General features: G+C 36.9%; 3 protein-coding genes across 3 annotated transcripts; 2 read left to right on the top strand and 1 right to left on the bottom strand.

Annotated features, from left to right (window-relative positions):
• Positions 1–1,457: 1,457 nt before the first annotated feature.
• LOC142531430 (MLO-like protein 8) lies at positions 1,458–6,758 on the top strand. Its single transcript, XM_075637541.1, has 15 exons — positions 1,458–1,966; positions 2,955–3,012; positions 3,099–3,283; positions 3,495–3,611; positions 3,754–3,814; positions 3,915–4,003; positions 4,103–4,177; positions 4,262–4,350; positions 4,453–4,502; positions 4,600–4,640; positions 4,718–4,891; positions 5,000–5,035; positions 5,127–5,203; positions 5,300–5,360; positions 6,162–6,758. The coding sequence occupies exons 1-15, from the start codon at positions 1,841–1,843 to the stop codon at positions 6,570–6,572; spliced, it is 1,650 nt and encodes a 549-aa protein (XP_075493656.1). The 5' UTR covers positions 1,458–1,840; the 3' UTR covers positions 6,573–6,758.
• Positions 6,759–7,146: 388 nt separating this feature from the next.
• On the top strand, positions 7,147–10,916 carry LOC142530769 (kinase-interacting protein 1-like). Its single transcript, XM_075636583.1, has 2 exons — positions 7,147–7,541; positions 8,063–10,916. Exons 1-2 carry the CDS (start codon positions 7,448–7,450, stop codon positions 10,681–10,683), a joined length of 2,715 nt encoding a protein of 904 aa, XP_075492698.1. The 5' UTR covers positions 7,147–7,447; the 3' UTR covers positions 10,684–10,916.
• Positions 10,917–11,264: 348 nt separating this feature from the next.
• Positions 11,265–14,799, bottom strand: LOC142530770 (protein ecdysoneless homolog). The gene is made up of 5 exons (XM_075636584.1): positions 13,581–14,799; positions 13,035–13,367; positions 12,284–12,417; positions 11,944–12,095; positions 11,265–11,699 (listed from the first exon to the last, which is right to left on the bottom strand). Exons 1-5 carry the CDS (start codon positions 14,693–14,695, stop codon positions 11,526–11,528), a joined length of 1,908 nt encoding a protein of 635 aa, XP_075492699.1. The 5' UTR covers positions 14,696–14,799; the 3' UTR covers positions 11,265–11,525.
• Positions 14,800–15,317: the final 518 nt, after the last annotated feature.

Here is a 15,317-nt window from a genome sequence, read left to right on the forward strand (position 1 = left end):
GAATTAATTAACAAAATTAGAAATTTATAAAAATTTAATTTAAGATAGATTTGCATTACAATTTATTTTCTTTAAAATGATTGAAAATAATAAAAATATATGAAATTAATTTATAAAAAAATATAATAAAAATTTAAATATTATATTAATTTATCATTATCACTATTTAAGAATTATACATTATCACACAAATAACATAAATAGTGAGGGCTTTCAATCATAATCAAGGGCCTCCATGCTAAATTAAAAATGAACCAAACATGAGATAAGGAATGATTATTTAATAATCATTCCCTTATCATGGCTATCAAACATAGCCTAAGAGTAGATATTGAAAACTTGATATCAACCAAAAGAGCAATTCAAAAATAGGTCCGAAATCTATACCCAGTGAGAAAAGTTTGCCTTGGTCACGAAAACTCGGTGTCCCGAGTGTTTTGCATCCAATGCCACATGAAAGTTTCCCCGCAAAGGAAGCTTAAAAAATTTCAGTAAGTTTTCAAAATTAAGAAAGAAAGAAAGAAAAAATCAATCAATAAATAAAAAATTCCCTCCAAGTTGACCAAACAAATTGGTATCTGCACTTGGTCTAACATCCAATTAGTCAACATTTTTCAGTCAACCACAGTTATACGTGTGCGGTATCTCTCTCTTATTTTGTGTTTTTCCTACTTTTTAAATTAAGGCGGTTTGAATTAAACTGCAAATTCAACCCCGCAAGGGTATATAAAGAATCCCACGTGGAGATATATTAAATTATATTAATATAAAAACCTTAATTAAGGGCCATCCTAAATGCCTGCCATGTTTTTTTCATCGTATGTATACACAAAATTGATATTAAATATTATCTATTTGTGGTCCAGTGTTATTGATATTAAATATTATCTATTTGTGGTCCAGTGACATTGGATCAAATTATGACAAAAACTTATGTGAAACGATCTTACGAGTTATATATTGTGAGACAGATATCTTATTTGGTTCATCCATGAAAAAATATTACTTTATGCTAAGAATATTACTTTTTATTGTGAATATCGATAGGAATGACCCGTCTCACAGATAAAAATTCGTGAGACCGTTGCACAAGATACATACTTCCAAATTATGTGGCCATAGATACTAAAAAAATAATAATCAATTTTAGATGAATAACATGGTGCATTCTAAAGTAAAATTGATTTTTATCATATTGATAAAGGGAAATTTAATTTAGTAACAAAATAATGTATTTTGAAATAATGAATTCTTTATTTCAGATAACATTATAATTAATTTTTTTTTTAAAAATATATATTTCAAATGATAATGGTTACCGATTGAAATTTGTGCACATGCTGTAGTTTTTGACAGGTGGGGGGAGGGGGGGAGTTCTACGAATTCAAAGAAGGGGTACTGTTGTTTAAGTAAAATTTTCTTGCATTGATTTGATTTATTCAATCGTCGGACGAAGATGGTCTAAAATGGATAACTGTTAATCTGTCTTCTTCACTTCATTTATCTAAGAATAACCACAGATATTGTGTGTAATAATTCATTATAAAAAGAGCTGTCTTGTCTTGTTTTACTTTTCTTAACGGTCTCGGTCGGACACGTTGTCGAACTAAATTCTACGTTGAAATATCTCAAGATCAACGAAGATTCAACCGAAACTTAGCATTAATAGCCCATAAATTCTTCACAAAATTCGGGTATCATTCAATATCACATAGAATCACCTGGCGCCAAGGCAAATAGCTGTCTTCTCCTTCTTCCTCAGCTCCAATCAAATCTGTGCTTTCGGATTTTGTCTTCGGTAATTAAGGGATCTGTGTTGTTTCGGTAGATAAGAAAATAAATGTCGAGTACAACCGGAACCCCCAGAGATCTGGATCAGACTCCAACATGGGCTGTTGCAGGTGTGTGTGCGGTCATTATAGTAATCTCTATTGGGCTCGAAAAGCTTCTCCATAAACTTGGAACGGTATGCAGCTTACTTCACTTGGTCTTGTTTTTCTCTTTTTCTTTTTTTAAGTATCTGATTATTACTCTTTAAGTAAGTTTATGTTTTGGGTTTTCCCAAATTTTCTTCTTGTTTTCGTTTGGAGACCAAACATGAATATTACGTTACATTTAATGACTAAATTCAAAGTCAAGTTACTTTCTTTGGTCGCTTTTATGGGTACTTATTTTACTATTTTCTTACTTTTTGTGGAGAATATTTCATGGTATCATCGATCATGTTGGTCTTTTAGAACTGTCTTAAAATAGCATATATATGTGATTCCTGCTAAAAGCTTCTTAGATGAAAGTAGAGGACCCATTTGGTGTTACTTTCTTCTCAAAGCTAAGTGAAATCATATTTTCTTTTAATTTTTTAGGAACATTGGAAGGAGTCCGGAAGGTTTAATCTGTCGGATCGGTGCTATTCTGATTCTTCGTTTGTGTAGATATGTGGTTAACTTCTTCTTTGATGTATTGTAAAGAATGGAGATGTGTTTGGAATTGATAAAATAAGCAATGATCATACTGTTGTGTTTGTCTTGCATGAAATGTTCACCTGACTTTGATATATTAAAAATACTTGATCATGATTGTTACATCAATCTATGTGCAAACTCTAAAATTTAGTTAAAAGGAACGTAACTATTTTGATAATTTATTTTAGATCTCACTAGCTACTTGTTAAATTAAGTCCTTTTTCGCTTGATTCCTTATACTCTGTAGCAAAGCTGCATTCAAGTCAGGCCCTGATTTAGATAACCATTCCCCATTTTATTAAAAATCTTCCATTTTAGATTTATATTCTAGTTTTGCTCCTCCTAAAAAATTATGAAAATGGTTGATTAAAAATTATGTCCCCTCTGATAATGGAGTCCTGGCTCAGCCCTTATCTACTACCGTCTACATCAGATTGTTTGCTTGTATTAAAACCCGTCCTTGAACATAACACGATATACTGCTATCTACAGTGGTTGACAGATAGGCACAAGAGAGCCCTATATGAGGCATTGGAGAAAGTTAAAGCCGGTAATTGTCCTTTGTCCCTCCCCACCATCTCTAATATGAAAATAATGTTTCTTGATTTATAACTTTGCTTCTTTTTCCAATGGCAGAGTTGATGATACTTGGCTTCATCTCCCTAATCCTTGTGTTCACTCAGTATCGTATTGCAGCCATATGCATACCAGTCAGTGTTGCTGACACCATGTTGCCTTGTCCTGCGCAAACTCCAAAACGTAGACTGTTGTTTAATGAGCGTAGAAATTTAGCAGCGAAAAAAGAGCCTAAATGTAAGGAGGTAATTATTGCTTTCAAACTCTTCAAATCTTGCTATTTTTATGGGAGAAACTGTTGCTTCAAATCAACCATTGTCACAGTTCTTGGATTATATAGCTAGATTTTGCTCTTCATTAGAAATTTCTTAATGAGATTTCACTTGTATTTTTCTTCAATACGTAAGATACAGGTTGAACGAGCTTTTGGCAACATTAACGTAAATGTTTTAACAGGGACGTGTACCTCTTATTTCTGTAACTGGACTGCATCAGATTCACGTCCTTATATTCTTTTTAGCAGTCCTGCATGTCGCTTACTGTGGTATTATTATGGTCCTCGGAAGATTTAAGGTAATTCTAACTTCCTTAACAAGATCACTCTTGCACCTTTTGTGAATAACTTTATATGTTCTGATAACCTATTGTAGCCTCAGAGCATAGTTTGCTATATATTTATTCGAAACTTGAAAGATTGACAAACCTTTCGGTGCAGACTCGTCGCTGGAAGCAATGGGAGCAGGAGACGTCATCCCACAGCTACGAGTTTTCTAATGGTATGTCATTTTATTTATATTATGTGAACATTTCTTATAGATTTTGAAATCTTATTTTAGTTCCTCATTCCTTAGGCAATTTAACTGTGAAATTTGACAGATAGTTCAAGATTCAGGCTTGCTCATGAAACCTCTTTTGTGCGGGCGCACACCAGTTTCTGGACCAGGATTCCATTATGGTTTTACATTGTAAGATTTAGATTACATTGTCGTCTTAAACTGCAATTGGGAGCATGGCTTAGTTTGGACCACACATTAATATATAATTTTTTCTATATTTCCATGCAGGGATGCTTTTTTAGGCAGTTTTTCCGGTCTGTCAGCAGATCCGACTACTTGACCTTGCGCCATGGATTCATTACTGTAGATTTCACATCTTCGTAATTTACCTGTTTGTAAATGTCTACTGTGTCCTATTTAAGTTACGAATTTTACCTGCTGTTTTAGGTTCATTTGGCACCCGGAAGTAAATTTGACTTCCAAAAGTATATCAAAAGGTCACTAGAGGATGATTTTAAGAATATCGCCGGAATAAGGTGACAATACTTGCATGCAGTTAAATCATATGAAATTCTTGTATCTCCAGATTAAACATAGGTGACTGGCTGTGATTTATCCGGTTGTTTATATGATTGCAGTCCGGTGTTATGGGCATCATTTGTTGTGTTCGTGCTCCTAAATGTCAGCGGTAAGCCAGTTGCAAGTTGTGTCCCTTTGTTTCCCCCCGTTATTGCTATATTTAATTCATTCGTAACATGTCTCTTTTACAAATTTGTCGAAATCAGGGTGGAAGACATTGTTTTGGGCATCCTTAATTCCTTTAGTTGTAAGTGTCCTTATTCTTGTCATTATAATAATTTCAAGTTTCTGAGAAAGAATTCCTCATCATTTAACTTTCTCCAGATAATCCTAGCCATTGGCACAGAGCTACAGAGCATTTTGACTAAAATGGCCATTGAGATCAAAGATAGAAGCGCAGTGGTTCAAGGCATGCCTCTTGTGCAAGTTTCGGATAGACATTTCTGGTTTGGTAGTCCTAAGCTGGTTCTACAGCTTTTACATTTTGCGTTGTTTCAGGTATTACCTTGGTTGACAAAGAACTGTCCCATATCTCAAAATTTAAAATAAAATAAAAAAAATCACTATAAGTAGTTCTTTTAATCGTTTGAATCATTTTTTTTGCAGAATACCTTCCAAATAACATACTTCCTGTGGATTTGGGTAATGGCTCTCCTCGAGTTATTTACTTATATTGTATTAAATTTCCCCTTGCAAAATCATTAACGTAAAGAGAATTTTTTCTCATGCACAGTATGAAGATGGTATTTCTTATTGCTCCTACAAAGATAATGGCGATGTGGCCTTTGTAATAACAAAACTTGTTTTGGGGTAAGTCCTAATTCAACATTTGCCACAGAAGAAACAATGGTTTTATAGGAATATGTTAAAAAATAATAAATTTACTTTTGTTGTCGATAATTTCAGGGTGGCACTCCTATTCTTCTGCAGCTATATTACACTTCCACTATACGCCCTTGTTGCGCAGGTACCGATACCATTTTATTTTTCTTGGTTGATGTTAGGTTCTTATTACTAAATCGTAGTGTTAATGCAATTTTTCTGGCATACATGGCTCTAGTTGTAATAATAGAGACAAGATATCGGACTAGGTATATGATATTCATTATTTAGATAATGATCCTGTGAACTCAAGAGGTGCCTCTCTTGTTCTCGTACCATTTTGTTATTCCCTCAAGCCTACTATACAAAGGAGATAATATGCCCTGTTGGTAATTTTTTTGCATCTGTTTTCAAATTACGAAAATAGTTACAGAAGTTGCCATAGAAAATCACTGTAGAGTCTCGTCTGCATGGATCCTTGTGCCATAAACCAGGCATGACACATATGTACATTCAAGATAATCGCTTGATTGTGTTCATCTTTCTTTCACTATTTATTCTTCATGCAAGAGCAGAGAACCAAGATTTATTAGACAACAATGCAGTAGAACCTTTCCATCGATCATCCGACCTCACTTGTGTTCGGAAGAAATGAAATAGCTTACGTTTGGATTGAGTGACATAAAATCAGGAGTTTGATTTTAAAGTTAATCTAGTTGTTTGGATACTTTTGAAATGAAAGATTCAGTTTTCATTCCTCTAAATCTAAGCTTTTGCAAGCATAAATGTAACGAATTTCGACTGCACCCAATGTTTGCGTCTGTTGAATTTAAGTTCATGCCCTTCCCCCAAATATATTAATGAAAATGAAGCTTTAGTCTTCCTGCTTCAACTAACATCATTTTATAATATTGACCACTTCAACTATTTCTTGGCTGAAAAACAGATGGGATCACATATGAAGCAATCCATCTTCGACGAACAAACGTCCAAAGCCCTTAAGAAATGGCATATGGATGCAAAGAAAAAGCATGGAAAACAAGGAGGACAGGCATCAACACGAATTCTAGGTGGTGGAAGCCCGACATCTTCTTTGGGTTCGATATTTAACTCAACACACAGCAGGCTTCAGAAATTCAAAACTACCGGGCAATTGAACACGACCGAATATCAAGACTACGACGGATCTGATCATGATCAACATCACTGGTCTTCTAAGTCAGGTGCGGCGTCCAGCTTAATTATAAGAGTTGATCGTGATGATAATAAAGAAGATGAGGTGAGTGTACATAGTCATGATGGACCAGAAGATAGATCCGCGGACTTCTCATTTGCGAAGCCTGCCCCAAAGAAGTGAATCGAAGATAAGTCGGCAGTCTCGGCTTGGTAAAAACTGGTAGTCCGGTGTATTATTTTTCCCATCAGTACAATGTAGTCTGGTTTTCATTCATTTGAATTTCAGATTTCTGTAAATATATCAGATGACAGAATACAAAAAAATAATGGGAGTTTCTCGTGTTAATGTTTATAAAACTTTTGGTTCTTTTTTTGGATAAATTTTTTTCTCCAAGTAGATACTTCAGTTACGTGTTCTAATAATGTGCGAGTATATATAGTTATATATATTGAGTAATTAAGCGACATATTTGTTCCCTTTTATACTCTTTTATATACACACTTTATTAGTATGTTTCTTTTCGTTTGTTCAATTTTCGGCAAACTTTCTCACTTTCATGTGCTAAAATTAAAAAGATTTGATATTTAAAAATATCTTGTCACACGTTAAATTATTTCAAAAGTAAAAGGATGGGGGTGTAAAGTGCAAAGGTGACAACTTCTTCCTAGAACAGCAAGGAATGCCAAGCTGTCTGAGGCCAGTGGACGCCACGCTGTTTACCATAGAAATTGCCGAATGCTTTGTCTTTCTTTATGTTCTATTTAGTGAATGGCCCAACACCGATATTGGAGCAAAACAACCTCTTCACCAATCAATCTGTCCTATGGTGTTTTCGTTCAAAATCTCAACGTTCTTTTGTCCCAAAACCAAAACTGAATTTTCTTTTCTTTTCCTCTGGTTTCTTGGAAACCCTTTTTCCTTCTTCAGTCTTGAATCTTGATTTAGTGCCATGTGAGCTGTTTAACTATATATTTCACAATATATAGTTAAATATATTATTATTAAATAATATAACAAGCACGAATTTTTTTAAAAAAATATATAAATTTGGAAAGATGTTGCAGAAAGCTGCAAACAATGCATACTCATGGTGGTGGGCTAGTCACATTAGGACAAAGCAATCCAAATGGCTGGATCAAAGCCTTCAAGGTAAAGTAGCAGGTGTTTGATTATTATCATAATAATTCCTTCATAGTTCTATGGAGATTGATTTTATTTTGCAAAATTCTGATGCAAGATGCTCTCGTTTTTTGTGTTTCACGTACGCATTATTACAAACTTTGCAATAGAGATCTACCGTGTTAATATGTTAGCTCCTTTTCTTTTTGGGAATTGGATACACAATTTGATATACATGAGCATGAAGATTGTATTGGAGATGCAGAAAATAGGAAAAAAAAAAATTAATCTTTTTAGGGAATGTCGACTGATTTGCTAATGATTTTAATATTGTTAAAACCTCTCATTTCAATCTTTAAATTATGGCCCCGATTATGTTAAATAGTAACAGGAGTTAATATACCAGAATCTTTGGTTTGAGTCACCTGGAAGAGATTATGATGAAATCATTTGTGTTACGATCACATCAATTACATTTTCATGCGTATCAAATGCATTATTACGTGACTTGGAGATTAGAAGCAACAATGATATGATATGCTACACTGCAGATATGGAAGAAAAAGTGCAGAATATGCTTAAACTCATTGAAGAAGATGGAGACTCCTTCGCCAAGAGAGCTGAGATGTACTACAAGAGGAGGCCAGAGCTCATCAGCTCTGTGGAGGAAGCCTTCAAGGCATTCCGAGCGTTGGCCGATCGTTACGACCTCTTATCCAAAGAGTTGCAAAATGCCAACCATACAATAGCAACAGTTTTCCCAGAACAAGTCCAGTTTTCTATGGACGAAGATGATGAATCTGCCATGGCGAAAGCAGTCAAGAATTCTCAAATACCGGGAATGAATACAGGTAACGATGTTCCAAAAGTTCCTAAGGCGCCAGTCAAAAATTTAAAAGGGTTACTAACAACTGCTTCAAAGCAACTGCAATCTGAGAAATTATCAAACGCCAGTAAAACTGTTCCAAAATCTGGCTTGACCGAGGAAGAAGCTGTTGAGGAGATTGATAGACTTCAGAAAGATATTCTATCCTCGCAAACCGTTAAAGAGTTTGTTAAGAGTTCATATGAAAGTGGGCTTGCGAAATATTGGGGAATCGAAAACCAGATTATAGAAATGCAGCAGAAAGTGTGCAGGTTGCAAGATGAATTCAATGTGGATGCGGTCATCGAGGACGATGAGGCAAGAAAGTTGATGGCTGAAACAGCACTTAAGTCGTGTCACGAAAAGTTGTCTCAGTTGGAGGAGAAACAAAAAAAGTCTGTCCTAGAAGCCAGACAGGAACACGCTAAGATAGAATCTGCTCAAGAACGCCTTAAATCCCTGAGGCACGAGTATCTGTTGGAACAAATTGATGATGATGACAATGATGCTAAAAGTAGACATGTCGATGATAAGTCGCAAAGCTCAACTAAAGAAGTGGTCAAGGTGATACAAGAGTTCGAGGGTGCTGAGGTATCAATAGAGAAAGTTAGAGACGAATTGGATATGGGATCAATGGAGTCTCTCACAGTGACAGAGTTGGTAGAAAAGATTGACAAACTTGTCAACAAGGTGATAACCTTAGAAGTTGAGGTGTTGTCTCAAACGGTTCTTATTAACACGCTAAAGACTGAAGCAGATGATCTGCATGCGCAGATTTTGGTTTTGGAAGAGGAAAAAAAGACACTGGTGGATGGAACACACATTTTGACCACCAGGTTGAAAGAAATGGAGGAGAAATTGAAAAAGCTTCAGGAACTAAACAAGAATGTTGAGAGCCAAAACAGCAATCTGCAAATGAACTTTTCAGAAGCCCACAGTAGTCTTGATCACCTGTCCGATAAATTAAGTAGCATTAGGTCAGATGAGGAGTCCGAGGAGACAAATTCATCGCAAGATCAGGAAAATAAGCCAAGTCCAGGTGGTGCTGAAAAATCTAATAGTGCTTCAAAAACAGAAAATGCGGGGGATGTTAAGGAAATGGATACGACAGTTGTGGGTAATGGTTTGACTAAAACAAAAGTCACATTTTCGGAGCAAAAGCCGAAGGAACTCGTTCTTGTGGATCATTCAGATGATTTTCTAAATGCTCAAGGGAAAGGATCAACAGAAAAAGAAGAAGAGCTAAATTGGCAGCAGATGCTCTTGAGTGGAATGGAGGATAGAGAGAAAATTCTACTGAAAGAGTATACGGCGATTCTGAGGAGTTACAAGGACATTAAGAAAAAGCTCGGTGACATGGAGAAAAGAGAGAGAGAGGACCAATTTGACATCCTATTGCAAATACGAGAGCTTAAGAATGGTATAGCCAAAAGGGACGGAGAAATTCATCGTCTGCGCCAAAAGTTGAATATACCTCAAGAAAATGACATAAATGACGATAGCACTCAGCTATGTGAACCTGAATCAAAAACCATGAATTCAGAAGTGGAAGAAAATACTTCTACAGTCAAAGAAGATGTAAAGTCGGTTTTCATATATAGAACTCCATCAATTTGTGCTGTTGAAGAGAAGCTTCGTACAAACATCGATGCGATACTGGATGAGAACCTTGATTTCTGGTTAAGATTTAGCACCGCCTTTCATCAGATTCAGAAGTTCAAAACCGAAGTTCAAGATCTGCAGGATGAAATATCGAAGCTTTCAGAAAAAAAGGTCCAAGTGGGAAGTGTTACCGGTGAGCAAAAATCAGAGGTCCGGCCAATCTACAAGCACTTGAGAGAGATACAGATTGAACTTACCGCTTGGTTGGAGCAAAGCGTACCCTTAAAAGATGAGCTGAAACGCAGGTTCTCATCATTGTGCAACATTCAGGAGGAAATCACGAAAGCTTTGAAGGAGGGTGTTGAAGAAGAGGAAATCCGATTTAGTAGTCATCAAGCTGCAAAATTTCAAGGCGAGATTTTGAACATGAAACAAGAGAATAACAAGGTTAGAGAAGAGCTACAAACTGGATTAGATAATGTAAGCACACTTCAACTTCAAATAGAAAAATCGCTAAGAAAATTGAACGAAGAGTTTGGCATCTCTAGCGATCAACCACAACTGAAGCAAGCCATGAGCAGGGCGAAGATCCCTTTAGGTGCATTTATCTTCGGAACGAGACAAAAGAAGCAGAAACATTCTATATTCTCCTGTATGCATCCGACTAGAAGATTCCATCTCCAAAGGGGTGGTGTACCTCCCTGAAATCTTCTACACTTGATAAATTTTTTTACTTGTTCATTTGTTGTCCAGTTCTTTTTACCTCGTGATCAATGTAGATGACAATGTATTTACCCTTCTGTTTCCTGTGTTTCAAGCAAGAATTGCTTGAGCTGTAAACTATCTAGTTTTACAGGTGTGTAAAGATTTTTATCGTGTTTTCTGCCGGTTGGTAACCCGTTAACGAACTAAATATTTTCGGTCCCCTTTCTTCAAGTACCTTGTACTTGTTTACTTTGGAAGTTTGGTAGTTATTTTGTCTCTCTATTCATTGAATCTTTCTAATAATTCAATTACAACAGATTGAAGGGAGAAAACATAACCCAATAATTAAATTTCTTAATTTTACACCAATGAATGTATACATAATCACTCTGATGCGTACAACCCACACTTGCGTGGACCATAATTTTTATCAAATGAGTCAACATTAAGCTCTCGAGCTCTATAATTGGAAATTAAAACCCTCGTGATAATCTTATTTTGAGTAAGATCAAAGATAAATCCCGTATATTTAGATCAATGATGTCAAATTAAACAGTTTTCACATCAAAACATCGGAGTGAGAGAATTTAAACACACATTGAATGCAGGGTCAATAACTCCAAAATGAAATGAAAGACAATGGAAATTCATTTTGGTTTTAGGATTAATCACGATTTGTTTGTCCTTTAATTACTCCTATAAAGTATACATCGTAACAAAATCCTCTTCAAATATTTAAAATTTGTCATATTATCCCCTTGAGAGCTCCACTTTGATAGAGGTACATCACCAGGTCTCACCTTACCACATGAGTTGCTAATAACTTCGGCTCTGGGAAATGTTTATTTGTCTTTACCAGCTTCATCAGGCAGTTTTACACCCATTAGTCCAAGAAGGTTTGAAGCAGGGCCGGGAAGTCCTTCTTGAGATGAAACGGACTCGAGCAAATTCTTTACTAGGTTGAAATCAACGTCCACGGGAGTGAACTCCATCTCATCGCTCACACCCGAAGTTCCCTGCACATTCAAAGGGCATGTTTATTCCATCATGTTAGAGAAATAATGGATTTTAATAGCAGTAAATGTTTCAATTTTTAAGGGAATCTGCAAAACGCTCAAGGCGTACATCTTCGCGGATAATCCTCAATTAATTCTTTATCAGTAGTGCATATTACAGAAACGACTCGGTCTTCGGCAACAAATCAACTACGCATATGGATAAAAAATTGTGCAGATGATAAAATAATTTCTTGATCACCACCTCATCTTTCTTTCTTGAAGACTGTTCCTTTGCATGTTCAAAAGTTTTGTTCAGCGTTGTGGTTTTCAATTCCTGGTTCAGGGCATCCGAATAGGAATCCATGAAACCCTCCCCACCATCTTCAATGTCCTCTGAGTGGTCCTCATAGTCATCTGCATGTTACACTCTCTATCAGATAATATCCTCAGACCCCGTGGTACAGAAATATGACTAAAACTGGTTAGGATAAGTGCGAGGCAATATAATGGGATGTCAGGAATTGAAAAAGAGTTAAAAATCAACATAATTATGTTTGCAAATGTAACACGTCCCAGTTCATAAGATGAATTTGAAAGATTACCAAAATCCATGTCTGATATAGACTCTTCTTCGAGATCAACATCACTTCCATCATCTTTAGAACCAGGCACTCCCATAACCGACTCTATGTGCTTCATAAATTGATCCGCATCAAAATCCAAATCTTTTAGTTTTCTGATAAAAACAGAGTAAAAGATATTAAAAGATGATGCGTAATGTTGACCAGTTCTGCGGTTTGGAAATATATGTACATGGACAGGTACAAAGAGAACCTTAAGTAAAATTCGGCATCTAGAGCACATGGCAAAAAAACTGAAATCGGCATAAATTATAGGAAAGTACCTTCAGTTTACAAAAAGGCTGCGAAAAAAGCCACCTATATTTTTACTGCTTCATTTTACTTTCACGAGAATCCGTAAATTTCCATCATTTCAACTCTAGTTATCCACCCGGTTCCCCCCCTCCCCCCAACCCCACAAATGAAAGGACAAATTTTGACAATGTAGGATCGCCTTTTATCCAAAATTCCAAATTATGTTTATTATAATCATATCTTCAGTAGCTAAAGAACCAAAACAGAAGTTAAAGTTGCAATAATCAAATTTTTGTTACTGGATGTAGAGACTGACGAGCATGCATATGCACTGGTAAAAAGACCAATACTCAAATTTGTCTCATAGTTGCCCAAAACACTAACGGGAAGGGGGCCACTAGTTTCCACCTGGAGATGAGGAAAAATGAAAGTAAAATCATGACTCCAAAAGGCAAATGGAAAAATGTGGACATGTTACCTGTCCTCAGGAACCTCGGCTCCTTCATAACTTGAAATTTTTTTAACAAATGCATCCATCGATTTAGTGATATCCCCAAGATCATAGTCGTCAAAACTTTTGTCCAAATTTCCATCCTTCTGCTCTTTCAAGGTGTGTTTCTTCTTCCGTTTCAAATCATAGAATTCCACCTCCTTTTGCCTCTCCTGGAGGGCAGCATTTAATTCATCTTCCCCACCATACAGCCACGAATCATCATCTGATTGAGGAAGCTCCAGACCTTTGAAATCATCCACCGAATGAGGAAGAGCAAGTATGTCATCTATGCATCTCACGGGAGCATTCAACACTTCACTGCAGAAATAAATACATGCCACATAAAAATAAGGTTAATACATACAGAGAGAGAAAAGAAACCTGTTGAAAAATAAGAAAAACATAATGGCATAATTCACACACATAAAATTAGGCATATGATAACTTATCACTACTCTAAAGGGCCAGAACTTAAAACCAATCAACTTTTAACAACAGAGGACAAATCAAAACAGAATCGACGCAATATACCTGGCTCTACCTGGCAAAAAACTATTCTTGTAATTTTCCTCAGCATTTTCTAACAATCTCTTATATTCTTTCGACCCCTGCAACAGCCCTTCAAATAGCCCACTCCTCTCCAAGCTCTCCCTATAAACCTCCCAAGTACTCCCCTTCCCTTCATCGGTTTGTTTCTTCCTCAGCTGATACATCATCTCGAACCCACAGGCGATCTTCATCCCCAGTTCCGCCTCCACATACTTCCCCACATTGCTCCTGTCAGGCATAGGATAGCATCGCGGCGCCTGAAACCTCTGCTGCACCAACTGCGCATACATGGCCCTAGGCATCTTCACAACCACCTCCACCATCTCTTCCTCCTTCCCATTGGGCAAAAACTTCTCCATTTTTACCGCAAACTTCATACCGTCGATATCCCTGTCATAGAACCCCTCCACAGCAAACGATACCAAGCTCGGCTCTTTCCTCAACACCCACGCTACAGACACGGGGACTGCAATTCTTACTCTATGAACGTTCCTGTAAGCATGCTCCGGATACTGCCCAATTCTCTTGCTCAAATGAAACTGAACGGCATCCGGTGCCATCAAGCTGGGATCATCATCTCTGCTCACCAAAACCCGCAACGACTCCTCCAAATCAGGTGTGCCTGGAAGAATGGATTTCGGAATTATATGTAGTAGGCCGCGGCGGATGAACACGCGGTTCAGAGAAGTATCTGGATTGAGCCATTTAGGGAGGTGGAAGGCGGACTCGATGAGCAAGAACTCGCCGTCTGAATCCCAAACTCGGATAGAAAGATTAGGGAAGGTCCTGGAGATGTGGAACAGAAGGTAAACCACGAACCATTCGTCTTCAAGGTTGTCACCGAAGCGAAGATGGCCGGAGAGATGCGGAATTGACGGAGAACTGGATAATGAGAGAGTAAAGGGTTGATGTTGCCATATGTAAGGGGCTGTTAGCGGGTGAATTAGGTCGGTAATTCGGCTGTGGAGAGATCCAAGTTCGGCGGCAGAGGTGGCGGCGGAGGAGTCCGGGTAGATGGAGTAGAAAACGGTGTCGTCAGGGGGCCGAGTGGCTTTGAGAGAGAAGATTGAGGAAGAGGACGAAGCTTCTTCTGCCATAGCCGTAGGTCCGTCAATGGCGACCAGCTTCGGCAGTTTATGTTGGTGTTTTCGGGAACGGTTTCGTACGGAAGAAGATTCTGGGTTTTGAAGAAGAATCCTCTCTGCAGCTGGAGAATGGGCTACTTTCACTATACAGATCTGGGCTGTCGTTAAGGCCCAAAGGGAACCATAATTATTAATATAAAAACCAAGCCCGTCTATGTATCTGGCCCAATCCTCAAATCTTGGAATATACGGGGTGGGCCTTTCAGATCTTTAAAATTAAATTAAAGCAAAGAAAATGACTCAAATATGATCATGCATAACGCACATAATTTGACTGAAGTTTGAAATTGGTTTATAATCTTTTTCTATTAGAAAAAAGTTCGTGGTGTCTACATACATGTACACTGTCACATCGAGCTTATAATTAGTATAGTCAAAAAAATAAAAATAAAAGACTAAGACCGAACTTAAGAAATAAGAAATCGAAAATTTCCCTATAAAATTTAACTGAATTTATTTCTTGAATGGGCAAAGCTATACAATAATAATAAGTTCGTTAAAACATCATTTGATATAAAATATTAGTTGCTTACGTATATTTGTTTAATTTAATGTTTTTCTTAAGTTATATGTC

Source organism: Primulina tabacum, chromosome 17, assembly GCF_025594145.1.
Source record: "Primulina tabacum isolate GXHZ01 chromosome 17, ASM2559414v2, whole genome shotgun sequence".
In the NCBI taxonomy this organism is placed as follows: domain Eukaryota; kingdom Viridiplantae; phylum Streptophyta; class Magnoliopsida; order Lamiales; family Gesneriaceae; genus Primulina; species Primulina tabacum.

Excerpts from the sequence above, each read along its gene's own strand:
- LOC142530770 (XM_075636584.1), bottom strand. The coding sequence starts at position 14,695 with ATGGCAGAAGAAGCTTCGTCCTCTTCCTCAATCTTCTCTCTCAAAGCC. Across the intron at positions 12,418-13,034 it reads GCCGAGGTTCCTGAGGACAG|AAAACTAAAAGATTTGGATT; the intron begins GTAACATGTCCA and ends TGTTTTTATCAG. Across the intron at positions 12,096-12,283 it reads TATATCAGACATGGATTTTG|ATGACTATGAGGACCACTCA; the intron begins GTAATCTTTCAA and ends TGTAACATGCAG.
- LOC142530769 (XM_075636583.1), top strand. The coding sequence starts at position 7,448 with ATGTTGCAGAAAGCTGCAAACAATGCATACTCATGGTGGTGGGCTAGT. Across the intron at positions 7,542-8,062 it reads GCTGGATCAAAGCCTTCAAG|ATATGGAAGAAAAAGTGCAG; the intron begins GTAAAGTAGCAG and ends GCTACACTGCAG.
- LOC142531430 (XM_075637541.1), top strand. The coding sequence starts at position 1,841 with ATGTCGAGTACAACCGGAACCCCCAGAGATCTGGATCAGACTCCAACA. Across the intron at positions 4,351-4,452 it reads AAGAATATCGCCGGAATAAG|TCCGGTGTTATGGGCATCAT; the intron begins GTGACAATACTT and ends ATATGATTGCAG. Across the intron at positions 4,503-4,599 it reads CGTGCTCCTAAATGTCAGCG|GGTGGAAGACATTGTTTTGG; the intron begins GTAAGCCAGTTG and ends TGTCGAAATCAG.